This window comes from Micrasema longulum, unplaced genomic scaffold (assembly GCF_059751315.1).
Source record: "Micrasema longulum isolate JH-2025_06_02 unplaced genomic scaffold, ASM5975131v1 h1tg000499l, whole genome shotgun sequence".
In the NCBI taxonomy this organism is placed as follows: domain Eukaryota; kingdom Metazoa; phylum Arthropoda; class Insecta; order Trichoptera; family Brachycentridae; genus Micrasema; species Micrasema longulum.
In genome coordinates this window covers 279,801-306,808 of record NW_028277696.1, presented here as the reverse complement: position 1 = coordinate 306,808, position 27,008 = coordinate 279,801, and the positions used below count along the sequence as shown (strand labels likewise).

At 34.4% G+C, this 27,008-nt stretch overlaps 1 protein-coding gene and 1 pseudogene across 4 annotated transcripts in view; one reads left to right on the top strand and one right to left on the bottom strand.

Annotated features, from left to right (window-relative positions):
• Positions 1-17,926, top strand: part of LOC148281091 (PR domain zinc finger protein 10-like) — a 28,908-nt gene extending 10,982 nt beyond the window's left edge. For all 3 annotated transcript variants that reach the window (XM_088227336.1, XM_088227338.1, XM_088227339.1), the window contains exons 8-22: positions 480-657; positions 1,713-1,949; positions 3,708-3,899; positions 4,329-4,429; positions 4,564-4,679; positions 4,973-5,035; positions 6,253-6,621; positions 7,943-8,156; positions 9,994-10,118; positions 10,203-10,317; positions 11,560-11,679; positions 12,728-12,890; positions 14,696-14,877; positions 15,754-15,894; positions 15,974-17,926. In XM_088227336.1, coding sequence (XP_088083462.1) covers positions 480-657; positions 1,713-1,949; positions 3,708-3,899; positions 4,329-4,429; positions 4,564-4,679; positions 4,973-5,035; positions 6,253-6,621; positions 7,943-8,156; positions 9,994-10,118; positions 10,203-10,317; positions 11,560-11,679; positions 12,728-12,890; positions 14,696-14,877; positions 15,754-15,894; positions 15,974-16,447 — 2,790 coding nt within the window. In that variant the 3' untranslated portion in view covers positions 16,448-17,926. The remainder of the gene's footprint in view (positions 1-479; positions 658-1,712; positions 1,950-3,707; positions 3,900-4,328; positions 4,430-4,563; positions 4,680-4,972; positions 5,036-6,252; positions 6,622-7,942; positions 8,157-9,993; positions 10,119-10,202; positions 10,318-11,559; positions 11,680-12,727; positions 12,891-14,695; positions 14,878-15,753; positions 15,895-15,973) is intronic.
• Positions 17,927-25,602: 7,676 nt separating this feature from the next.
• LOC148281090 (ELAV-like protein 2 pseudogene) lies at positions 25,603-27,008 on the bottom strand (annotated as a pseudogene). The gene has a single exon (XR_015822442.1). The product of XR_015822442.1 is annotated as an ELAV-like protein 2 pseudogene (transcript).

Here is a 27,008-nt window from a genome sequence, read left to right as displayed (position 1 = left end):
GCTTCAAATATGGCCATACTGATCATTAAACGTCAATTATGTTTTAAAAACGGAAAAAACGATGGTATGGTCAATTCTTCAGGTAATGCTTAACCATTAAGCAGACCTTAAGGTCACAATTTATTTTACTTATCTTATGTTATTGCATACAAAAAATAAAAATCCTCGAGCACCCCAGTAGTAAATTTTTTATTTTTTTTAAGGTTGATTCATTTTTAGCAAAATTAAAATGTTTACAAATTATTGTGTAGGTACTGTGCAAAAGTAACTTTGTTAGCTCAAATTTTCTATATGAATGCACTAATCTGATTACTCACCACCGATTACTGAGAATTGAACCCTTCCAGGTTCTTTCATGTTTGAATCCTGGTTACATCGCAAGGTCGCCATTAGCGCCCTTGAGGTGATTTTCACAAAAATGGCGCTATATAAATTATCAAAAAAAAAATATATCAGAATGTTTGATAATTATTTTCTAGGTACTGTCACACGATTCAGGGGGTGATATTTCTCCTTCTCATTTGGAGGACGTTGGGTGCGAGGAGATGGTCGCCTTTGAGGAGTTTGCAGAATATTTGGGGAATGCTGAACCAACTTCTACCGGAAGCCGAAACCGAAGAAAGCAACAATCACTGCTTTCCGATGATAATTCTATCAGTGAGTAAAATTACAATTATAAAATTTTTGTAAATTAGTATTATTTCATTTCCACCATCTTGTTCTTAACCATGAATTATTATTAGTTAAAATTTTATTTTGTGATATGAAGTTATTGTTTTACCAAAACTCTTTTAATTCTTTTATTTTTATTTATTTATTAGTTAAGTAAGTTTTTTTTACACGCTAGAATTTTATAACCCAATATACCTTCTACATATTATATTTGTTCACTTTGTGGTAAAATGGTTAATGCATTTGCCTACCGTGCAGGGGGTCTCAGGTTCGATTCCCGACATGGTTGACATGAAATACTTGTTTAAAAAGTGTTATCACTCTATAATATTTCATAGTCCTGGACTGGCACGTAAAGCCTAAGACTGATCCTCTTACCTTCATGTATTAAAAATGATCTCAATGCTTGGTGTTTTTGTATTAAAAATTTTAAATGTACAATTTTAAATTCCCGCGAAAACGGTTCATCGTATTGACTACGCCACTAATACATCACATTTTGGTTAAATTGTGAACTTTGATTCTGATCATTTAAATTTAAAAAGAACATCGTCACGAATCTCGACGTCACAATTATCAAGTTGTGTTTACAAGGAGACATTTTTTAACAAGTTTTATTTGAAAAGTTACATATGAAAATATTTCTCCGCCGTATCCATATTGATTTTGAAAATAGAATTAATTTAATACCGGTGTTAGTAGTGAGTGATATTTTTCTATTATTTGTATTTCACTCAATACTCTTTGTGACCGTTTGGTCAGATTCCGTAGCACTGTTTTATCTCCATTTACCTCATTTTTGCTATGCATCTTTAGCCTATCTCCATTTATTTTGCTTGGTATGGATTATTACAAGTCCAGATATAAAATATTTACGGAAAAAGTCATAATTGAATTACGATCTTGTGATATGCCATAAAAAAAAAACACAAAAACATTGCTCCTTTAAAATTACCTCAGTGGTAAATATGACAAACATCCAGTAGGGCGACGAACTGTTTGTTGATAAATAAGTAATTTATTGTATTCTATTCTTACAGCCTGCATTCCTGATAAGTCAGTCCCCTGCCGGGCCCGGGCTTCCCTTCCGGGGGCCCACCTGTCCCTCGGCCGGCCGGGAGGCGTGTTCGCGCGGCGCCGAATCCCCGCGCGTGCGCGCTTCGGCCCCCTGGAGGGCCTGCGCCACCGCGCCCCCCCAGGCCCCCCGCAGGGTTCCGCCCCTTATTTCCTGCTGCACACTCGGGACGGAGACTTTGCCGTCGACGTGTCGGATGAAAGTGAGTGCCTCTCGATGCTGCCACACACAGAAAAACAATGAAAATTTTGGCAATTTGGAAAAAAACAGTTAATCAATTATGTGAAATATCAGGAACAACCTTGCAGTTATTATGATGCTACAGTCTTTTTTTTTCTTCATATTTTGTGTATTTAAATGTTTGTGAACAGTCAAATAAGCAAATACTACACAAAATACTGGGCATTATGTCAATCTACATTAAGTTACAAGCATCAACAAATTTAAAAAAGTATCTTTTTTCTCTTAAAAAATGTCCATGGCGATTTTGGAAAAACATATGTATGTATATAACTTTGAGGAAACTGTCCAATGATAATTCTACATTACAATAAAACCTCGTTTTTGCATTCCTCAATTTTACATTTTCCCGCTTTTTTTACCGAAATGTTCAGGACCCATTTTTCTTCATACATTTTCATACAAATATTCCCCCAATTAACGTTTTTTACATTTTTCATCACCCCGGTTTTACGTTTCGAATTTTTCGAAATTCATTTGATGTGTCAAAAAAGCCAAAATTACATCGTAATAATGGTGCCACGGTCCGCGCATCACAGCGTGTGCCACGCGAATGAAGAATAAAAACCGGTTAACTATTATTCAAGGATAAATTATTGTCTTAACCTTTTTGTTTGAAGTGTCTTTCTTTAGGGTTAGTTTTATTTGAACAGAAACGTCATATTGACTTGTACAAACCATGATACGCAGTTGACGAACGTTTAGGAACAATAAAGTTTAAATATCAATACATTGCAATTTTTAAAATGTAACAATAGAAATATTTAAAGTTGAAAAACGATGGTTTAAAAAGTTGCCATAAAAGTGTGAAACAATTTTGCAGCGATCTTATATGCCAGTTGTTTTAGTGATGCCATAGAAAAAAGTGATACCGTATAAATAAAATTTCCTAACATTTAGGGGAAAAAATATTTTACATTATTTTATGCAAATTCAAAATTTTATTTTTGTTACTTTTTATTTACGCATAAAATAATTTTTAAACATGCTGTTTTTAAATCAAATTTAAAAAAAAACTCATTTCATAATATTGTTTGAAGAAATACCAAATATACATACATGTCTTTTAGTGAAAAATTGAAAATAGTCAAAAAAATATTAACAATCTCCAATTATCACCCTTTTTTAAAAATTTTATGGACGTATATGTTCACTATAGTGTAGCAAATTAATTTTATTTTTATGTAATTCCTATTTTTTCCATACATTTTTTATTTCCTCACTGTACCGTTTTCTTCAGTTTTACACTTTTTTTTCTTGCTCCCTTGAAAAATGTAAAAAGGTGGTTTTACTGAAATTAGTTTTTTTTTTAATATTTTTAATGTGCAAAGTTTAGCCGCCCATAATTAGTAGCCTCACTCAAGTTCTTCACATATAAAGCATTGTTGATGTATCTTTTGTTTGGCTTATTTTACCAATTTATATAAAGCACTATCACATATACATCTTTGAATAGACCATATATGTTTATTTATTGTTATTATTTTTTTAATGTTATTCGCTCTCTGTTGATGTTTTGGATTGCATTAAAATGCGCATCAACCGTAATGAATGGGCAATCCAATTTAAAACATCAGTGTAAACAACACCTGTCACAATAATAAAAATACTCAATTTACAACTTCACTGCTGTGAAAATCTACAAAATTTAAACCAGCAATTTCAAATAGAATCGCTGCCATCAACCTATTCATCTTATGCAATCTAATCATGTTTCCAGAGACATCAAACTGGATGCGCTATGTGAGGTTCGAGCCGGGGCCGTCCCAGAATGTGTGCCTCCAGCAGTCAGACTCGGAACTGTACTTCATCAGTTGTCGTCCTATCGCACCGCGCCAGGAGCTGATCCTCGGATACGGCTCTTCCTACGCCAGGCACTGGGGACTACAACCTCCTCCGCCTCATGCCACTGGTAACATTTGAAATTAATATATACCATTGTATTTCATATTGCCGGATGCTCAGTGGCATATTTCACCCCTTTATTGGGCCTTATGCCTGTTGTGCAAGTTATTAACAAAAATGATATTTCTGTATTAAAGAGGCTAGCTGCTGAAAAAAAATTGTTGAAAAATTGTATGCCTATCAATTTCAATCTTGAATTACAGCGCAGAACACCCAGGCTTAAGAAAAATCACATTTTATTCTTGTGATATCACTGGAAATCGAACTCAAAACCCTCCGTGCGTAAAGCAAGCATATGTAGTTTATTTTTTTCCTACATTTTTCAGAGATCAATGAAAATATAATGGGTCCATCAGACCAAGAACTATAATTATTTTCTTGTTAAAACATAGATTATGGTGACCGTGTGGAGTACATGAAGTGTTTTGTATTTCAGACAGTGATGAGTCGTCACTAGAATGGCCGTGTTACGAGTGCTCCATGAGATTTGCATCTTCACCGGAACTACAAGCTCACCTCAACATGCACGATGAAGATGTGAGTTACTAACTGTCTCTAGTTGTATAATTCCTTCTATAATGGTTCATGGTAAATAACGAAAAATATCATTTTATGTAAGCTTCTTACGAAGAAAGTGATTACATTTTAATATGACGTCCATAATTACTCAGGAAAAGAAGTCAGCAACGATGCGAAAACCGAGGAAGAAACCTACAAAAGCAAACTCTAGCGGCATTGCTGAACACCGCTGCGCTACTTGCAACAGATCCTTTCCAAGAAGCTTCAGGTAAAATACATCCAACAAATTTTCATTTTGAACAGTAACTTGTTTAACGTTTTATTTAAGTTCATTATGATATTTCTACGGTACTAACATCGTAAGAGATTACCTCGAGCATTCGTTGTAACTCAATGTAAATGTCTGGTCCAAAGGTAATTTATGTGTTGAAGAAATTATTAGAAGTCGTGTTTATAACTCCCTATTGACAGGAGAATTTCGACCCGCGTTTCTATGATCTGTGGTTGAGGAGAACAGGTATTGGAAATAACAAATGCTAATAAAAATTATCATTGTTTCAGCCTAAAACGTCACATGTTGACACATGGGCACCTTGAAGATACATCTAAAATAAATAATGATGGGTAAGTTCTAAAGTACACTAGCAGCTTGAAAACTAATTATTATATTTGTCTAAATTTTAAATGCACCAATCGAAGTTGCTACAACTTGTTTTATCAACAAGTGTTCCATGGAAGTGGATTCAAAAGAGGTAAATATTAGTATTTAATCTCTCACCGACTTTTTATGTCTACCGGTTTCGAGACATTCCCTGAAGTTACTTTGTCAGGCCACTCACCACACCATCATGCAAATACTAAAATATGATTTCACCTTTACCATCACCATAGTATACATATTTATGAAAAATTCATAAATTACATGCGGAGTTAAAGGGGATGCAAACTCCACCATGTCCAAACATGCACTAAAATTAGGTTAATATTATTCAGCGATATGTTGCAGAATGTGTGGTGGTGGGGATTAGGAAGGGCATATGTTGCAGAATGTGTGGAAAAATGTGGTTAAAAAAAATTAGATTTTATTTGCTTATAAATGGCCTTGAAAATGTCAATAATGTTTTATACTAAATATTTGTTTTGATGTTGCTATCTCAGGGTTTTGAAGGTCTCCATCATTGCTATGCCTCTTGCTGCTTAGACCAAACTCGGTAAAAAATAAAACCTATATCGGTTTATTGTTTTTAGAAAAGTCACTATCTTGGTTTCCGTTTTAATTATTAATTTTGTAACCTATTCTTGTAATGCATATTAGTACTTTTAGACTGCACCAAACTGGTCATGCGATGTGTAAACATTTTTTATTTACGCTATATGTTTACCTCAAAGGCTCTTTTAAACATAATAAACTTAACGGTCTTTGTGGTGTAGCGGTCAAGACGCTTGACTCACAAACAGAAGGTTCCGAGTTCGATTCCCGCGAGAACACTAAAAAAAATTATGTGATTTTTCTCAAGCCTGGGTGTTCTGTGCTGTAATTCACCACTGTAATTGGGCCTCCTGGCCTGTTGTGGTGCAAAAAAAAATGTGAAAAATTGATTCACAAATTAAAAAAAAAAAATTATAATATTTGTACAAAAATATAATATAATACAGTTATACTGAAATAAATCAACCTCCATTGCATATGAAATAACCATTCATTTTAACATGGTCCAAAATATTATGCAACACATAATTAGCATTTCCAAAATTAGGACTAAGTTTCCAAAACTGGCAGTTTCGAGTTCTGCAATTTGGCATGCGAATGTTTAAATTGTTTGGTTATTATCTTTTTTTAGATCTGCCGAATGCGAAACTATCGATTGCTTGCAACCCGAAGTGGAGCTTACATTAGTGACATTCGAGAATTCCAATATCAACATGGAAGTGGACACGGGCCCCAATACGATCACTAACCCCGTGGACTTCGAACCTGTCGATCTGAAAAGAGAAGCGGAAATGAAGATTGGAAAACAGGAGCGGTTGGAGCCGGATAGTCAGATCGACCACGACTCTGTGGACAGTAGTTGCACGGATCAGCTTACATCGGAAGATTCCTACTGCTCGGGACAAAAGGAAAACACTCCTGTGGAATCTAATACAGATATTTACTTATGCAACATGTGCAATAAGATGTGCTCCACCTTGGAAGAATACGAACAACATAAGTTAGTACCCCTTTTAAAATGATATTGCCCTTTAAAATGTATACTAATTCCAAAAATTTATTGAGTCTTCTCGTCTTAAAAAAAGTTTTAGCTTTTAAACTTAAAAATTACATTATATTTTATTAATTTAAAAGGTATACATTTCGTCTAATTATTCATTCAAGATTTCAATTAAAAGTGCTTAGTTGTAGACTGGGTTAGAAAAATGTGGAAGGATGAATCTCAAATTGTATGTTGCTAATTTAGAATTTAACTTTATAAAATTTATATTTGAAGCAGCACAAAAATTGTGGATATTAATTTATAATTAAAATCAAAAGCAAAAAACTTTGTTTTTAACCAATTTTATTTCATTACCAACTGGTTTTGAAGCTACATAAACTTCCTTATCAAGATATGATTTAGTAATGAGTATTATAATTTTAACAATGTCTACTAAATACTATAAAGCATATAAATAGCTTTTTGATAAGGAAGCTCGTGTAGCTTCAATCCAGTCGGTAATTAAATAAATATTGTGTCGTTAAAAACAACTTGTTTTTATTTTAATTGTATCCTTATGTTCAACTTTATTATTCAGAATATTCACCAATTCAGCATTTTAAATAAGATTATAATGCAGGCCTCCTTTCATGCCTAAAGAAACCAAGAAGATATAAAAATAATCCACGCTTTCGGCAAATGAACAGTTGTGTTGCAAAACCGATTGGCATATTATTTTAATTAATGTCTCCAAGTGGATGAAAAATCCTATTCTGTGTGTGAAATAGAACCGGAACTCTGGATGAGTGTTCTCAACTCGATGACTCAGTAAAAATCCTCAAATCGCGAAGAGATAAGTCCACCTTGTTTGATAGTTAGCGCATTCGCCTACCATTTTTGTGGTCCTGGGTTTAATTCCTGGCAGGGTGAAAGAGAAATGTTGGTTTTAAATGCGGTTCAGCACCGCAATATTTCATTGTTTCTGGACTAATACCTGAAGCGTTAAACTGATCACATAATAGATGATCAAGGTACATTGCATTTGATGTTTCATGCATCACAGAGTGCGGAAAGAGAAATGAATGAATTATTATTTTTCTTCGTATCAGCCTGTTTCTCTCCACTGCTGGATATAAGCCTCTTCCATGTTTTTCTGTCACTCTTTTTCCACCCGTGTCCCACGAGTTCAACGATGTCATCAGTCTGTCCCCCACTTTCCTTTAATTTTCGTAGTGTCTTCAATTTACTATTCTGAGGATCCACATATCAACCTCGTCTCGCCACATGACCCGATGAATTAATTAGTTTTTGTAACTTTAAATATTATGCCTTTTTGCAGAAACTCGCACAGAGAGAAGAAAGGTATATTTCCTTGCCCGTCGTGTCCCCCCGGAGAAGGCCCGAGGGGAGGGGCTAGCGACAGTGTCCCCTCACGAGGGGTGTACTGCCTAATCTGCCCGCGTACCTTCGCCCAGAGCTGGCTGCTCAAGGAGCACACCAAGACCCAGCACAGGAGACCGGATGGCCAGTACGACTGCCCCATGTGTGACAAGGTTTGCTTTCCTTGACAACATTCCCTTACTCACACCGATTGCTGCGTATTTTGATATTTTTTTCTATATAAGTGTAAGGTAAAGAAATTCTTTCATTCCCCTTTTCCTTCCAAAGACTAGTATTGATATTTATTTATTTATGTTCTCATATTGCTACTACTTTTTTAGTATCATAAAAATAAATCAATCTCCTCTTGATCCTGGGCCATTCTCTGACAAACATCGCTGCATCTGGTATTCTAAACCACTGGAAGATTTCTGAACCATGGTGGTCTTGTATATCCCATACCTTGTCTTCCGTCTATCTTCCCTTCCGCAGTTCATAATGATGAGCTGCAGAAGGACATATTTTTCTCCACTGAATATGTGGCCGAAGCATGCAACCTTTTCTTTTCTTGACAATGGTTAACAGTTCTTTATCTTTTTCCTTTTATTAACATTTCAAACGCCTCAATCTAATACATAATTTAAAAAAATCTTTTTTTATTGGTTGGAAGAAATTACCATTTGATAATAAGCTCGGCCAGTGTGCTAAAGCATCACATTCACATAGAATGTGTTTAGGTGTTTCCTCATCTGCACTGCGGAACCTACATCTAGAAGTTTCGGAAAGGTTCATTCTAGCAAGGTTAATTTATGGTTTATTCAATCTGCAGTGCCCTGGGCGGGCTCTAGTGATATCCTTTACTTGATTTCGGCTGAGCTTTATTAAGTCAAAAGCAAAACTTGAAATACCCTTTTATCAGTTCCTTTGCATGGTGCTGACCAGGTACTTTTTGCCAGAGCATTACACCCTGCTTCCTGGACCATGACCTAAGATCATTACGAGGAGCACATTTAGGCAACCCTCAGTAGGGTTCGGGGCCTATTAGGGCTGCCTTAGGGGTGCAGTTTAAATTGACCTTTTTGTTTAGGGGTCTAATTTTATTAAAGGCTATTTTGTGTTGAATTTTTATACATTTTTCAAGCAAATACAATCCTAGTGACGTTCCGATGTTCTTTGGGGTTAGCTTTCATTATATCCTTAACCATTTTTGGAACAAAACTCCGTATCATTTTACTAACTTTTGACATTCAGTTGACACCGAATGTTTAGGAAGAATAAAATCTTTATATTTTATTTTATTTAGTATATACGCCCAATGGGCATTTTTAAGGATATATTTATACATAGAAAATTATTATTAAAAAAGTAGAAAGACTATAGTAGACTTTGTGGGAGTGGAAGCTGGAGAGAGGTGTTTATAATTGAATTTGATTCAGTGATCATTTGAAAGAAGACAACTTGTTATCAAAGAAATAAATTATGATGCAGAATGTTTAAAAATGTGGCAATAGAAATATTAGTTAAACCTAAAAACATAATGTGAAAAGAAGATGATTTAAAAGGTTATCATAAAAGTGTGAAACAGTTTTGCCACGATGTAAATGACAGTTGAAATTCCAGCAATTTTTAGTGATGCCATAATAAAAAAGTGATACATACCAAATAAATTAAATTTCCTAATATTGAGAGGAAAAATCATTGTATGTATTTTATGCAAATTATAATTTTATTTTCGTGTTTTTAAAATTCAATAAAAAAAAACGCATTTTAATATTGTTTGAAAAAGTGCAAAATATGAATCCCCTATTATGTCAGTTTTTATAATTTTTCTGGCAGTATATTTACACTAAAGTCTAGTACATTAATTTTACTTCTGTGTAACATTTTCCTCAGTTTCACACTTTTTTTTGTTGCTCCCTTGAAATACATAAAAAGATATTATTACTGTATCATCATTACAAACACTACTTTACATTCTCAACTGATATGATGATAATAATGTCGTTCCAGAGGCTGTCAGACTACGCCAGTATAAAGAAGCACATCCGCGGTTTCCACGCCGTGCGCCGCTTCTCCTGCCAAATGTGCGCCACCAACTTCTCTACTCCCGACAAACTCAGGATGCACATGCTCAAGTAACTAAATCTCACCGTCTTTTTTTGCATATTTAATAAATTGTATATGTAATTTTTTATTGACTATCGAAAATTTGATTGCAGGCACTCCGAGCATCGAGAATTCCTTTGTCCAGATTGTGGAAAGCAATTTAAACGTAAGGATAAACTGAAGGATCACATCAAGAAAATACACAATTCAGCCAGAAAAGATAATGAGGCTAGTCCATTTCTATTTTATCATTTCAAAAACGATCTATTGTTTTTCACGAAGTAATGTCATTGTGCCATCAGCCCGGATGACGGATGCTGCAATGCTGTCTGAAACGTCGACAAAAGTCAATCAAGTCTCGACAAGTCTATGAAAGAACTTTGATTGTATTTCTTACTTCAATTTTGACTGAATGTTTTGTGTAAAGGCAGACACATGCCACATTTTGTAAAATGTTTTAAATGTCTTACATCTTACAAAATGCGTGTTTGGCCACTTCAAGTCTTTCGTGTATAACTAGCAGGTACATACTAGGAAATTCAGACCTTCCGATTTCATTTAATAGGTTCTAAGTTATCAAGTTTTTAAAATAAACAGTTAAAATCGGATTATTAATGAAAAAGAAAATTGGATTAATAGCATCAATAAAATTCAAATAGCTTTTTCTACAGGTACACAAAGATTCGGGATTTTAGCTTGCGTGTACATTGTACATATGTCATGTAACTGGTAGCTAAATCGATTAATATTCAGTGTTTAATCCTTTGTCACTTCAATTAACCACCCTACCTTTGCATTATTATTAAAAAAGTAGGTGAAAAATCATCAGGTTATTATTAAAATTTTAGTGTTTTTTTCATAAGGTTTTTTAAAAAAAAATACTTATTTACAATGTACCAGACATTTTTTTTAAACAATAGATTCATTTATGACCCTTTTTTATATCCTTTGCAAATCGGAGGTTCTCAACATGAGATGTCGCCGGATATTTTTTTGTAGTAATATTCTATTGAATACTTTTTCAAATATATTTTCTTTTGAATATAATGCAAATGAGGTAGCCAGCGATTGTTGGTATTCAAAATGAACACAGACACCTTTCCTTGGGTCGTTTTTCCATTACACTTTCAAGGCGAACTGCTAAATATGAAGAAGCTCGTGAATTATGATTTTTTAGCAATTCCTTCCTCATATAAACAAAACACGAACACATCCGTCAACTTTGACTGACCTCGAAATACTCGCCATATAACTTATTCGTATGTGTAGGGCGAGTAGGAACAATTTAATGTATCACAAACACGTACGGGATACGGCTAATTGCGTTCGGGCAATAGTATCGCGGACGTATCACGTACGTTCGTATGGGTAGGGCGATTAAGTTCGAATTACTCTATATAGTGACGCTAATGGAAAAATCAATATTTCGATGGTGGATAGATCATTAATTTTGTAGCTCTTCATCCGCAGGTGGTAGCTAAAGTTCCCCGAACCCAAGCAGCCGTCCCCCCTGCAGACCCCACAGCATACCTCAGCTTTACCTTCAAATGTCATCCCTGCAAGTTGGGCTTCAAGCGACGCGGTATGCTAGTAAGTGTTCAGCTTAACTACATTAGTCCTAAAGAGACATACATAATTCAAAACAGTAGCGAGACGTCAGAGGGAGATACTGTGTTTCCCCAATAATTACAGTAAAAAGATTTGCATTTTCAACACTGTGTGTCCACAACACAAGTGTCCTATTCCACCTAAAACGAGGAAGTTCGGTGGTTTTTTTTTTATTTGTTAATTATCACACTATGTCAAAAAAATATATATATATTTTCATGTATCAGCACTGATTTTTTAAGTTTTGAAATTACTCCACGTATGACGTCACAAGTTCTAATGATTGACGAACTGGCCCATCACCAGAAATCTATCGCGACACTATCATTGGTCGATTCGGAAGAACTAGTGACATTAAAAGTAGTTTATTTTTATTAAAATCCTTCTTTTTTTTTTCTATACATTTTTAAGAAATTGCTCACAATTGAACACAATTAATGCTCTAATTTTTACCGCACGTAAGAAAACATTTTTTGTATCCAACCTCCCATACCATTAAACTTCCTCATTGTCTTGTTTTGGATAGATAAACATTGAATATTGCGCATTTTCAGCATTTAAATCTTATATATTATATGCTCTAAAATATTATAATTTACATAATACTAATAAGAAAAGATAATTTAATGTCTTATAAATATATGAAAGGTTAATTGAACTATGTAATTATTTTGTGTAATCATCACCATTTCCCTATCCACACCATGTGATGCTCAGGGCTTTGAATTAGTACTGCAATTGCAGCGTATCTTAATAATTTTTGTTACATAGAAGGCAAAATGATCAGTCTTGCGCTTCAAGAACTATGATCCTGCCAGGAATCGAACCCGGGACTTCCAAGCATGGTAGGCGAACACGCTCGATTTCTTTTTTCGGGATTTTATCTGACAGTAGCCTTCGGTAGCCCATGTTTCTGGTTCTATTTCTGTAAAATAAATTATTTCACCGATCAGAGATTGTTTTCGTGCTGATGTTATTGAAAATTAATTATGATTTCACAATGCTAATGATTCCATAACTAACTCTACAGGTGAACCACCTGGCTCGGCGCCACCCGGAGGTAACTCGCTCCTCTGTCCCCGAACTCCAACTTCCCATACTACGCGCCGCTCGGGACTACTACTGTCAGTACTGCTATAAAGTGTACAAGAGCAGCTCTAAGAGAAAGGCGCACATACTCAAGAACCATCCCGGTAACTTCCACTGTCCACTAATATACGGGTTGATTTCATGACTTGTTTACACGTACTCCAGGAAACTCTTAGAATTAAAGTTGTAAATCCACATGAAGTTTACAGCAGAACCCCTTTATATTCGTTATTAATCTGTTTCCGAATGGGCAGTTAACAGAGTCTGTAAAGTACAATTGAATTTTCTGTATGAAAAATTGGATATTTGTATAAAAATATTTTTAGACATGTTCAATCATAGGTTTCCGATAATAATACTTTAAATTTTCAGACAAATATACACATTTACATTGTTAATTTACCATTTGAGTTAGAAACTAGCTTAAATATATCTTCTCTTCAAGACCGTCGAAATAAATCCACTCTTTGATGCGCCTGAACTACTGAGCTCAATAAAATTAAATATCCCAACTAGAAACCTCAGACAAAACTTACCTTTCATACCGATAACCATAGAACTAACTATGGTTTTCATTATGTTCTTAGGTCTGCCAACAAACATACCAGTCTTGATTTCTTTGATAACAAGTTGTCTTCTTTCATACGATGATCACTGAATCAAATTCAACTATAAACACCTCTCTTTCTATGTATAAATATGTCCTTAAAAATGCCCACTAGGCGTATATATAAATAAAATAAAATTGTTATCCGGACCCCGTGGGTCCAACGAATAAACAATTTTTTCCGTATGAAATAACTGAAATACAATTAATCTGTTTCCAACTTCTAATAAAAATTGTGTATTATGTTGTTTAAGCTGTAACTTCATTATACTTAATAGACATACATATCGGTACTGTGATGGCAAATGGTTATAGATGCTGTTTTTGTCATTTTTGGTATATTCTTTGATGTGGCAAAAAGATAAAGCTAATAATATAATATAGCGATAAAGTATATGGAATCATCTTTTATTATACCCTACACAACCGATTTAGAAACTTTCTTTTTGCTCTCCTGTAAAATAGTGTCTGTGACAGATATAATCCTTGCCATCACAGTGCCGATATGTATGTGATGGTAGAAGTGGGAGAAGAGGAAGGTTAATGTTAAGAACAACAGTTGCTATCAATTAAAACAAAACTACCAATATTATTCCCAATTCTGATCATGGGGTCGCTGTGCCAGTGTCAGCGGTGGAAGTGACGACAAATGCGGAAAATACTAATGAATATAGAGGTTTCACTGTACATAGGGTGAAGTAATATAATAATTATTTATTATTGTTATCAAAAACATTTTTCACTTTGTGGTATGACATTTTACACTTATTTGTTTATAAATTTGTATAAACCACTTAATTTTTTTAATTACACTTCGATCGGTTTCGAGATTACTACCTCATCATCAGGAATTTAACTTGAAATTTAACTTTAACGTTAAATTCCTGACGATGAGGTAGTAATCTCGAAACCGGTCAAAGTGTAATTAAAAAAATTAAGTGGTTTATACAAATTTATAAACAAATAAGTGTAATAATTATTTATTTAAATTTCAAAACTACTAAGTAAAGGAGGCAAGGAAAAGTTGCAAAGAAACGAAAACACTAAAAAGTGAATTGATGCAGCACAGTTGACTTGATTGCGTAATTTGTGCGTTGGTATTCGCACTGGAATATATGTTAGAGTCTGATGGTCGTTGTAGGTATATGAAACTTGATCAGGAATAGCAATCTATTAGAGTAGTCCGGAGGTTGGCATAATCATTATAAATCACCACTGAGATTTCCTCTTGTGACATGTGAATCATCTCTTTTTGTAAGTGCATTTATTAATGTTTGGACATTTGCGGTGTCCGCTCTGTAGGAGAATCGGTGCCACCATCCAGCCGGGGAGTGAGCCTGCCCTCCGGAGGCTCCTGGGCTGCGGGCTACAGCGCCTGTGTGGGGGCTGTGCCCTCAGCCCCCCACCACTGCCCGCACCAACCGTGCCACAAGCAGTACGCGTCCAAGGCCAAGCTGTTGCAACACATTCGCCTTAATCACCCGGTAATCCTTGCTCACACATATTAGTGTTCTAACATTTTCTCATTTTAATTTTACTCTCTAAACTAAAGTCTAGATAACCAGGTATAAATTTTATCAGTTTTATTTGCAGCATAAATTAACCATCATTTTACTGGTTTTCAGATTTTCAAATATCGTCGCTATAATTTGAATACAACATAAGTCACTAAATGATCACTTCACAGGAGACAATAAAAACTACATAAATCAATAATTTTGTACGAAACTTAAGTTTTTTTTTCCCAAATATATATTTTTTAAAGGTATATACTTACGTTTTAAGTATTTTATCCAAACAAATGTACAGTGCCCTTGAGGTGATTTTCACAAAAATAGCGCTATATAAATTATCTTATATAAATGTAAACTTGACCACCTACTGACTTACGCCGTATTCCAAGGAATAAACATCTTTACAATACACGTTATTAAAAAAATGTGTTGTATGTCTTTTCTGTCATTGATTTCTTCATTACGGGTAAAATATATTCAATCATAATCTCAAATACAGAAAAAAAATACTTGTAAATAATAAATTCAAATTGAGGTAACGATATGAAAATTGATTTATCAATTAATGAAAAATTGGAATTTTGATTAAGAAAACACAACAACAAAAAACAATAATTCAATTTAATTCGTGTTTTCATTGTCTTCTTCAATCTATTTAGACTTTTTATTTTTTTAAATTTCACTCTTATGATCTGAACCAAAAATTATCTATTCAAAACATAAGACAGCAAATATAATTCAATAGATTTAGGTGTATGTTTATTTTATTTGATTCTGTTAAACATCCGTTTTGTTTAGTGGTAGGTATGTTGTTTAAAATATTTAAGTTGTTTTAATTATTTTCAGAATGTCCAATCAGATATTAAGGAAAATGCCATGGAAGTAATTTTACCCCAAGAAATAATTGCTCCTAAAGACAACGTTACAAGCAGCACCAACCAATCTATACTAGACACGAAGCTTCATGCGCCGAATTTGGAAAATAAAGTAAGTCGAGTTGATGGAACTCGATCCTTAATGTTTATGAAATTTAACAAATTATCTAATCAATTACCTTTCTCCACAGATTTCGAGGACCGTGATAAAGAGTAACATTGTTATATTAAAGTCACAACCGCCTCCACTTGCCCCAGTTTCTTCTGCGGCCAAGGGAGATAATAAAATACTGTCCAGTCTCCTCACCACTGACAGTTCTTCGCTGATGCCTCTCTCGAGACACACAATATCTCGGGAATTCATAAAAAAACCGATCTCGATGGATCTCGACAACATGAAACATCAGCTGCCAACTTCGAAACAATATCAAACTAAGATCGGATGGAAAACAACTTCGGACTCTACGAACATGACCGAACTGTTACAAAATAGCGGTAATGGCTTGAGATTGGTGCAGCTGTGCGACGGTATTCAAGTACTAGAGGGGGCAGTGTTACCGGACTCCAGTGCGGAAGATGGAGACAAGCTGAGTATGGACGGGAACAAATTACCCCCGATGAGTGTCTTGGCAAGCGGCGCCATGACACGTTACACGGATCGCTGATTGTTTCCTCCGAATCCGAATGGAGATATTTTGCCATCGGTTTGAAACCGTTGTTGTTTTTCACACTCGTTGTGGCAGTTTGTCCCGTGAAAGGACCGATGAAGCCAATCGTCTACTTTGTGGGCTTGAACGCCTGTATCTGAAACTCCGGAAACTAAATCGGAGTTAGATTTTGGAAACAGATGAAGTTACCGTGTAAAGTTCTTGCGGAACTCGCCTTATGTTTTCACAAATTGATTCTTTGCGCTATGTTTTGTAGGCTTTTATTGTAGAAATAAGAAGTTTCAGTATTTTTCTTGGCAATTAGATCCACCAGGGAGAGCCAGAGCGGAAGCGGACAATGTTCCGCAGCCGGTGTCGATGTTGTCGAGTTCCCTCTGGCCGTTTATCCTCCACTAGCGCACTCTATCCCCATGTTTACGTTTGTTGTTAACCAAATTCTCTAATATGTTGTAAATGTGTGCATAGACGTGTATAATATAGATTAGCTTTAACGAGTAGGAGTAACAAGTTAGTATTTATTTGTGTACAGTGTTATGAATGTTACCAACTGTGATGTTCGGTGATCCGAGTGTTGTGGTCGGTGTGAACACTTCCTCCGCAGTGATTGTCTTCTGGAAAGTTCTCTGTTTCCCCCTGTTCGTGTCTTCTGGAGCAATATTTCCTCGTGTTTTGAAACAATGTACTGATTTATGAATATGAATACAATGTCTTAACCTGATGCCTTTTATATATGTACCTCGGGATCAATACTCTCTTACGAGAGTTTGCAATTGACAAATAATAAATTCAAATGTTAATTTTATTTACAAGTTTGACGAATTAAAGAATATTCATTTACATAACTAGGCATAATTAAGAACACTAGAGAGACATATCCGACTTCTCTGTCGACCATTCTGTTCCAATTTAGTGTATAATATATGTATTATTATTATAGTTGGATAATTTATATAGCGCCATTTTTGTGAAAATCACCTCAAGTATGTTATTATTTATATTGTCAATACTGTGAAGTATTTCACATTTTGTACAGGTTGAAAATTCTAGTCAAATTTACATTACATGTAACTATTTATTAATTGTTTTGTATATTTTTACTATTTTTTAACATACGCATTTATTATGAATTTTTTATAACATTTTATTTAGCACTAAAAACTATTTGATTGCATAATAATATGTAGTGATCAGTCCAATATTTTAATCCCGTGTCCTTTAAAGTGGAATTGCAATCATATCTGGTACTTAAATCGGACCAAACTCATTTTAGCAAAGTAAATTAGAATCTTTTTCACATATCAAGTTCTTGCTTTTTTCAAACAAGATTTCATTCTTCCTGTAAAGTATTCCCTCATATTAATATTTTTTCCCTCTTTCCTATGTATGTCGAGTGGCAATTGATTACATATAATATATTATGTTGTATAATGTTACACATAATCCTTAATCAAAACAAAACAAAACAAAACAAACAAACTTAATCAATTAATTAATATTTGTTTTAATTTTCAATCCTTAATCAGTGTTTTAATTTTCATAAAGGAATCAAATTTTTTCTTTCATTGAATAAAAATGGAATATTTTCTTAGCTCTTGTTGATAGCACAATAAATTGTACAAATTTATTTTAAGAATGATCATCAATAAGTTGTACTTATTCTAATATTTATTTTTTAATCAAATGTATTACAAATTGTTTCTGGCATTAACATGAACGTGGATTAATTGACTAAAATTGTACCTGCGCTTGTAAAACTAAGTTAGTTGAATTTAGCGTAACTCTTATTTTGCAACTCCCTCCCTTCATTATTTATTTACGTACATCTTCCTGTGCAAACGAATGTAGAATGTTGTTAACTAAATAAAATGCACTCAAACTAATACAACGAACCGAAGCAAAATTAGAGTGGTTGGATTATAATAATTGATGTATTAGTGTCTTATAGTCTGAAAGGTATGATTAAAAGGGTAGAAATGTATATGGTGCAAAGTTTAGCTTTGAGAAACATAATTTATATCGACAATACAAAACAAACTTATTTGATTGTCCAATTAATTTTAATTTCACTTTTTACTGACAGATTTCATAATAAATAAATTGTCCGTCTTCAGTAGCAGTGAATTTTAATCTTTCAAAAATATTTAGAGTTGGTGAAATTAACTATTTTTAATTATGTAGTGCGTAGCATACGTAATGTTGCTAGTTGCAGTAAATTTGCTATTTTCGTACGCTATTGCTAATTAATTTTCATAATAACTAATCCATGATTCTCGTAACTGACAATATACCTTTCTCTTCTTACCTCCATACAGCCAATACCAATTTTATTCTTCAATAATAGTTCTTTTATAGAAGTTGTACTGTATATGATTTTAAATCCTAAGATTGACTTCGATAAAGTACAATGTTATTCCTATTTCTAAACTACAGAATAAATAGTCTTTATTGAAAATATAAAAATAAGTACATTAAAATATATAGATAGATCATGAGATATATTAGTTAATTTGTAACCATGTCGTTTGTGTGTGTTACATTATAATGTTAAACAGGCTGCCCAATTTCGTCATTTGGAATTCTTTTACGGAATTTAATGTTTGACCTATTTCTTTAATTTAATATTCCAATGTTGTGGAAATAACTTAATTAATCTTCATACGTATTTTATCATAAATTCAGACTTTAAGACACAAAATATTGTCAAATTCTATTTTTTTTTATATTCATGATAAATCTAATAAATTTCCATATGCAATAAGTGACCTTGTGTTTGCATTATGTATATTTTTGACTTTTGCATTGTATAATTGACTTTACTTTAATTATTTTTTTTAGTTTTAGTGTTGCTTTGAAATGTGAGCTTTGTGTATCCATAAAATGAAATCGGTGTCTGTAATACGCTTATTAGAAGAAACTCCTTTAAAAGTAATCAAATCAAATACTGGCACAATACACATGCCTGGGGAGCTGTAGACGCGGTCTACGTTCAAGGTGCACGGGTGGAATGCGGTAATGATTATAATATATATTCCTGAATATTGACCTGCTAACTTTTATCACTTATCCTGACAGCTTCACAACACACAGTGGCATTCCTTCCGTACGCATTGAACGTAGACCCGACTATAGTCTTATCTCTGGTAATAAATCACATGTATTTCATAATGTTTGTGCAACTGTAATATGTATGTATTAAAGTAACATAGCATCTTCTCTGTCATTACGCATTACTGACTAAAAGACATCTTTATATATTGGTATATAATCATTGTGAACAGAGGCGCATGTATGTAAAACCTTTTGTTTTTGATATATTATAGACAATATTCAAATCATTATCGCAGTTCTAATGTATTGAAAGAATAATTGCAATTTTGAAACTTTTTAAAATCCTTTGTATAAATTTTGAATCGCAACAATGAGCTTAAATGGAACGCAAATATTTACAGTAATGAGAGACATTCTTACTTAAAGTGGATCACTTAAATGCTTTTTGTGTTTGCTTTTAAATGTTAGTATGTTTTAATAATTGTATTTGATGTCATACGACAGTAAATTAGCAATGTTATGGAAAGCAATATTGTCTCCCCGGAGAGGGAGAGTAGTTGACCACGAGAGCTGTGCTCCGTAACGGTGTAGATTCACCGAGGTCCAATTTGAAATTTACATTTTCACTCCTAACTATAACTGCAATAGAAACCTGAAGTTGAATTCCAAATTAACCTAACAATGTCACTAATTAACTCTGGACCTGTAAAATTATGTCAATTGCAACATTTATTTGATGAAATAAAGTTAATTTAAGCATAATGAACATTTTTATTTTATTATCTCATACAGTTCTATGATCATAAGTATGTATCTTAATGGAGTGGTTTAGGAGTAATGAACAGCACCGGATCTAATGTGATCTAGCAAAGGGACGGGAATATACATGTCTGTAAATTAATATGAGCATATTATTCTCCCCTCCCTTGTAAGCGAGTGTCTTGTTCCAATAGCATTTATAAAGGATTCGAGGGATTAAAAAATTATCCATGTTAATTTTAAGCATAAATTGCCAAGTATCTTATTTCGGATTGATTCTCAACAGAGATATTTTTAAAAATAAGGAATATGGAAGTCTCATCGCAGTGCTTTATAGCTTGTGATTAGCTGATTTGAGTAAACTTATTTTACAACAACTGAAGCCTAAGAAAATATCCAAACAAAACTGAAAATTTGCTTTTTTATAAAATCTTTTAAATACTCTTTACATAATGTTGATGGCAATCCATCATCACCTAAGTCATCCAGTTAGGCCGTTTGGTGGTAAATGTATTCAAACATTGCTAGTAAAAACAAAACAAAGACATTGTACATATAATGAGGAAAATTCAGCTCTACGAGAAATTGGATACAAAAAATGTTTTCTTGCATGCGGAAAAAATTAGAGCATTAAATTGTATGGCAAAGTTTCTTGAAAATGTACGAAAAAAATAATCAAAACACTACTTTAAACGATGTACTGGTTCATATGAACCAACCAATGGAATGAGAGCTGTGATGGATATCCGGTTCGCTTACCGTAAACGAATCACACGCGGAGTTATTTCAGAAATACAAAACTTTACAAAATCATAGCGCTCTGATAATACAATATATAAAAGTAATTTTTTTTTTTTGCTTAGTTTTATAGTCTATTAACGAACAAAATAATTTAAAAAAGACACTGAACTTCCTCATTGTAAAGTAAGATTTACCTAAATGTAAAAAGAAGACATAGTTTTACTGAATACACATAAAACCTCTCCTCTAAAGTGGTCAAATTTGAGTTACGTTGTGATGGATTTCCGTCAACAATAAAGACTTATTAATTTGCTTAAGTCTGTAAAAATGTGAACTGTCCGTGAAGTAATTTATACAAAGAATACATTCATTTATTATTTGAACTAAAATGGTAAGTACATACTGTTGAGGTTCAAAATACTTCTGGAATAATTCACATATGACTATCAAATCACCAGGAAATCAAGTGTAATGGTTGACACATATGACAATATGTCAACCATGCAATCGGCATGCCGGGTTCAATTCCTTGCCAGGTTGACATAATAAATAGTTGAATAGTTTATAGCAAGAGTTAGTTTTACATTGCAATATTTAATTTTTCCGGGCTGGCACCTAAAGCGAAAGACTCATCACCTTACCTTCATGTAACAGATGATCAGGATAGGCAGCATTCAATTTACCAATGCAGTGACTTTATACACCATCGGTAGTGAGACTGTGAACACTAGGGGGTAGATTACGTAAATGCTTTATCTACCCCATAGAGAGCGTTCAGGATCGCACTGCAGGTGCAGATAAAGGTTTGATGATGATTATCAAAGTAAATAAAAAATCTATTTTAGTTGACATCAGGGTTGGTATTTTCAATTTTCTCTATCCCCTAAATAGTGATTAATTTGGGGATTTTTATGAGTTGCTTGCGTTTACACTTGGCTTCATAATATATGGCCACACCGATGATTAAACATCAAATGATGTATAAAACTGTTCAAAAAATGGAAAAAAACTAACCCTTTGGTCAATTCAACCTAATTATGTGTTTTGGATAATGCTTAAAATCGCAATAATGTTCTAAATGAAAATCAATATTTTTCATTTTACATGTTCATATTTATCTAACGTTTAATCATCAGTATGGCCATATATGAAGCGAAGTGTAAACGCATGCAAAAAATAAAAATCCCCAAATTAATCACTCTCTAAGGAAGAGAAGATTCAGAATACCACCACAGGTACAAGAATAATATTCTTAAAACAATAAAATTGCCTAATTTCTGATATTTTTATTTACCTCGAATATTGAAATACTTATACAATGGTCAGATGCTATGCGTAATCTGTACTCTTATCCAACTCCATAGTTGAATCATTGGCCCTCGAAGTAAGTACCATGAACCGATTAGAAACGTTTTATTTTCTTTTTCTTTGTATTATATTGCATATTAACTAATATTTAAAATTAAATTACTATATTGTTGTGATTGTAGAACGACGGATGTGTGAAAAATGCAACATTGACATATTTTTTATATTTGATCTCGAAAAAGTTTTATAAAAGCTTTTATTCCAGGGTTAAAAAAAAAAATTTAAATAACTAACCTAAGTATCAAAGGATATACTTTTGTACTTATTGAGTTGTGACATAAAATGTTTTTAAAAAATGAACTGCTCATGTAAATTTGGAGAAAATCATGTGTGTCATTATTATACGATCATGACAATATGCTAATTTATACAACTACATTATTGAAATGTGGATGCACCGTAGAATGCTACACATACAGTGGACGAATATGATCAGCAACACAAACGTTCTTCAGAGAGCTAGAGTTGATAGGGATAAGTCCAAATTTATAAGTCCAAAAGGTGTTCTACTCGGTTCATGTACTTAGAGGTGAAAAATGTGAGCTATTGCATCAGATCATCGAGAATAAAAAAGAGGGTTGATTCGATGTGAGCCGAAGGAGGATATCATCGGTTTGCAACATCCGCGAATGGACGGTAATAGGAGCTATTTCGTACTGCCCAGGACCGAGATGCATACTCCAGAGTGATAATCAATGCTGGGGTGACCTAGCAAGACACAGCAAGAAGATACATTTTTGCCATCCTGTTTATAAGTAAATGGATTTGGAGGAAAAATTATGTTTTACTATAGATGTGATCAACGTCAATAAATTTCAGCGTACCAAATTACAAATTCTGCAGCTATCAGAAGGAAATATGGAAGTCTAGGCATTTACAGGTCTTATGACATGTTATTCGCTGGTTTATCTGGTGGCCACTTTACACAATGTGTAACATTCACTATTTTAAATAGGTGCGAAGGTTTTCACGGTCACTGTTATGAATTTGTTTCTTTTTTGGGTGATACCGTGTTTGTTGGGTTTCGGCCACCGTTGCAGGAGCCATCTTCAGGGTAAACTGAGTGACATCACTCCCAAAACCAAAAAAAGAAACAAATTGTTTCACCATTTTGCCTATGTTTGAACATCCATGCTTCTTCAATTCCTAAACCAGCCAATGACAGGTCATGCCTAGACTTTCATATTTAATTCTCTAAAATGTTTTCCATCTCTGTTGTAATGTGTTAATCATAATAGCTCCCTAGGGGGTAAAATCCAGTCTTTTGTCTGCAAAAATTTGAATCAACTCAAAATATTGTAAAATAACAGTTTTTCAATAAGTCGGTTCGATTAATAGCTTAAACCAGCCAATGACTGCTAATAGACGGCCAGACTTCAGCATCTCCTTTTTAAAAGGGTTTTTTTTTTGAGTTGGGAAAAACATTTTAGTGATTTTACCTGTAGAAGAAGCGCAGTAATGATCCTCCCAATGCTGCTGCATATTTTGTTTTATACAGCGCTTAGCAAAGCTAAGGGGAAATTCTGAGAAGAAAGGTGCCGTTTTTTTACAAGTTGCGGCTCGTGCTCGTTCATCTGCTCTCTCATTTCTTACGATAGCAGCATGTCCTCTTATCCAGCATATTTGAATAATCATCCCTCTGATTTTTAGATGCTTAATTTTACTCTGAATACCTAGAATGAATGGATTTACCGGCCGAGTATCATTTATAGCTTGAACGCCTGAACGACAATCTGATAATATTTTTGCAATAACCCACCTCTGGTGGTTTTTTTAAATAACCATTCGAGAGCTTCTCGTATTGCGAGTAGTTCAGCCTGAAAAACTGAGAGCAAATTGTCTAGTTTAAATGTTCTGCCTGGTAATTCTTTATCACCTCAAAAAGAACGAATGCCGCTCTCACTTTGCCTTCGAGCAGGCTACCATCCGTAAAGATTCTTATTTTATAGGGAGCATAGGGAGGTATATCTTTGTCGAGTAAAATAAAGTTGTAAAAAAAAATTTTAGGAATTCTTTCACACGGGTGAGGTAAATCGAAATATTTTGCAGTTCTTGATACTTGCGATTATCTGGAATTGAATACAGCTTACCAAATTTTTTGACATTATAAATCTCCTTTCTTTCTTGAATCTTGGTCTAACAGTGTAAACCCTGTTAGGGCTTGAGCTGAGATGAGTGAAATTGTTCGGTATCTTGTACAAGATCTTATGGCAAATTGTCTTTGTAAGCTGTCAAGTTTTTCCTAATTTCATTTATTTTTTTACCGCTTCACCCCATAAACTGGCCGCATATCAAATTATAAAATTCAAATTGTTAATTTAAAGGGGTTAATCTTGGTGAAATCCCTTAAAAGTTAAATCCAGTGTATGTTTTGAAGATTTTGATGTTATTACTTACATATTTTTTCTTGCATCGGATAGGACTTAACTTTTAAACCAACCAAATGTTTACTACGAAAAATGTGTAAATTTTCTAGGGCTTCAGAAAGACTATAATTTTGAATATAAATAAGAAGAAAAAGTGTTCCTTAAACATGTTAATTTTCACAATATATCGAGTTGGTGAACAAAAGACTGGATTTCACCCTATTAAGATTAACCAATTACAACAGAGATGGAGAACATTTTGGAGTAGAAAATTAAGAAGTCTTGGCATTTACAGGGCTTATGACCTACCATGGGCTAGTCTAAGAATTGAAGAAATGTGGATCTTCAACAATTCTAGGTAAAGTGAAAACTTAAACTAACCAATGAGAGGTCATAAGCCCTCTAAATGCCTAGACTTGCGTATCTCCATCTCTGTTTATAGTGTGTTTACTATTATTTTGTTCTATTGAACCTGTGCGACACATTTGAAGTTCATTTTTCTATTCTTAATGAATTGACTTGTATATTAATAAGGTAGAATAGTGAATGTTACACAGTGTGTAAAGTGATCACTCAAACCAGCCGGTGACGGATCATAAGACTGAAAATGCCTCGACTTCCGCATTCCCTCCTTATCTCCATCTAAATTCCCCAGATGTTAGTAGGAACTAGACTAACTAGACTAACAATGTTCTAGTTGTACTCGGTGATGAGTTATTAAGTACTGTAATTACTACACACCTTTTGATGTCAATAAAGGAATTGCCTAAAAGTTAAGATATTCTGGTCTCGTGGTGGAAGACCAATTATCGCGGGCGATGAAATGTAGATAAACATACGACAAAGAAAAGAGGATAAAAAAAAGTAAAATAAGTGATGGCCAACCCAGCAATTTATTGCAGCAAATATAATATAACAAAATTATATCGAAATGACAAAGTAAATTCTAACTTAAATAATGGCTAATCACACTCCGGAGTCGAGTACTTTAGAAGCATCTCTCGTCAAGAATAACAAATAAAGATAATAATATACTCTCATCAATAGGCAGGTTGTATAGCTTTGTAATAAAATCGTACTTAATTAAAGAACTCGCAGTAAATATGTTAATTTAATTTAAAAGAAAACAAGGAACAAAAACGCAGCCTAGGTCTGATTCCCGCATCCTTGGCCGGCCACATTCCTAAAGTCATAAAAATAAACTACGTAATATCAAAACAACATTATTAGATTCATCAGACAGTTCAGCAAACGGAGAAAGGAAACGAGTCCACATCGAGTGAAGCCAAAACATTGTACCGACACTAGAACTCGCCGACATTGCCAAGGACAGTATACATTATCTCTTCTGCGTCTTGAAACTTACGGACAGCGGCTGCCCCATTACCATATACCCGTTGAGCGACTGGATCGCCATGGCGGCTTGGTCGTAGTTTCTCATGGTCACGAAGCCGTAGCCCCGACTTCTGTAGGTCTGGCGGTCCTTGATTATCCTAACTGACACTATGGCCCCGAAGGGGCCGAACAGCTGCCACAGCGTGAGCTCCTCCGTCTCCGGCGCCAGGTTGTACACGTACAGCGACCAGCTAGTGGGCTCGTGCAGCGCCCCGTACCAGCTGTAAGCCTTGGGCGGGCACACCACGACGCGGGAGCTCTGCTGGCTGGGGTTCATCCGCACCTTGTTGGGGTTGGACTTGTTGGCGTACTTCACGGTCAGCGGCTGCACGAACCCGTCCGGGATGATACCGTGCATGTGATGGATAGCTCTCTCCGCCTCGTACTGTTGTTCGAATAGGATAAACGCGATGCCCGCTGATATGCGCGAATTCACTATTTTCCCAAATTGTATAAACAAATTATGTAAATCGTGTAATGTCATCTCATTCGGAAGGTTACACACGTACAGATTCCAGTCAGCCTCCGGTTTAGTGGGCGGTTTAGATCCGGGGTTTAATAAAGCGTGAGATACTTTGATCGTCTTATTTTGCATTAGCAACCCGTTGAAGGCTCTCTTGGCCTTCTGTGCATCGTCTGGATCACTATACTCCACGAAGCCGTAACCGCGGTTAGAAATAAGTTTACAACTTTCTAATTTACCCATTGTAGAAAATAGCGAATACATCATACTTTGATTCATTATTTCGGGAATGTAGTTAACTATTAACTTTGTGGGCGATTCATCCGCACTAAAATTATTAGAAGTACCATGACAATTACCGTCATGACACGGTTCCGACATTTTTAAGTGTTTTTGATCATTGACGTTTATAAACAGT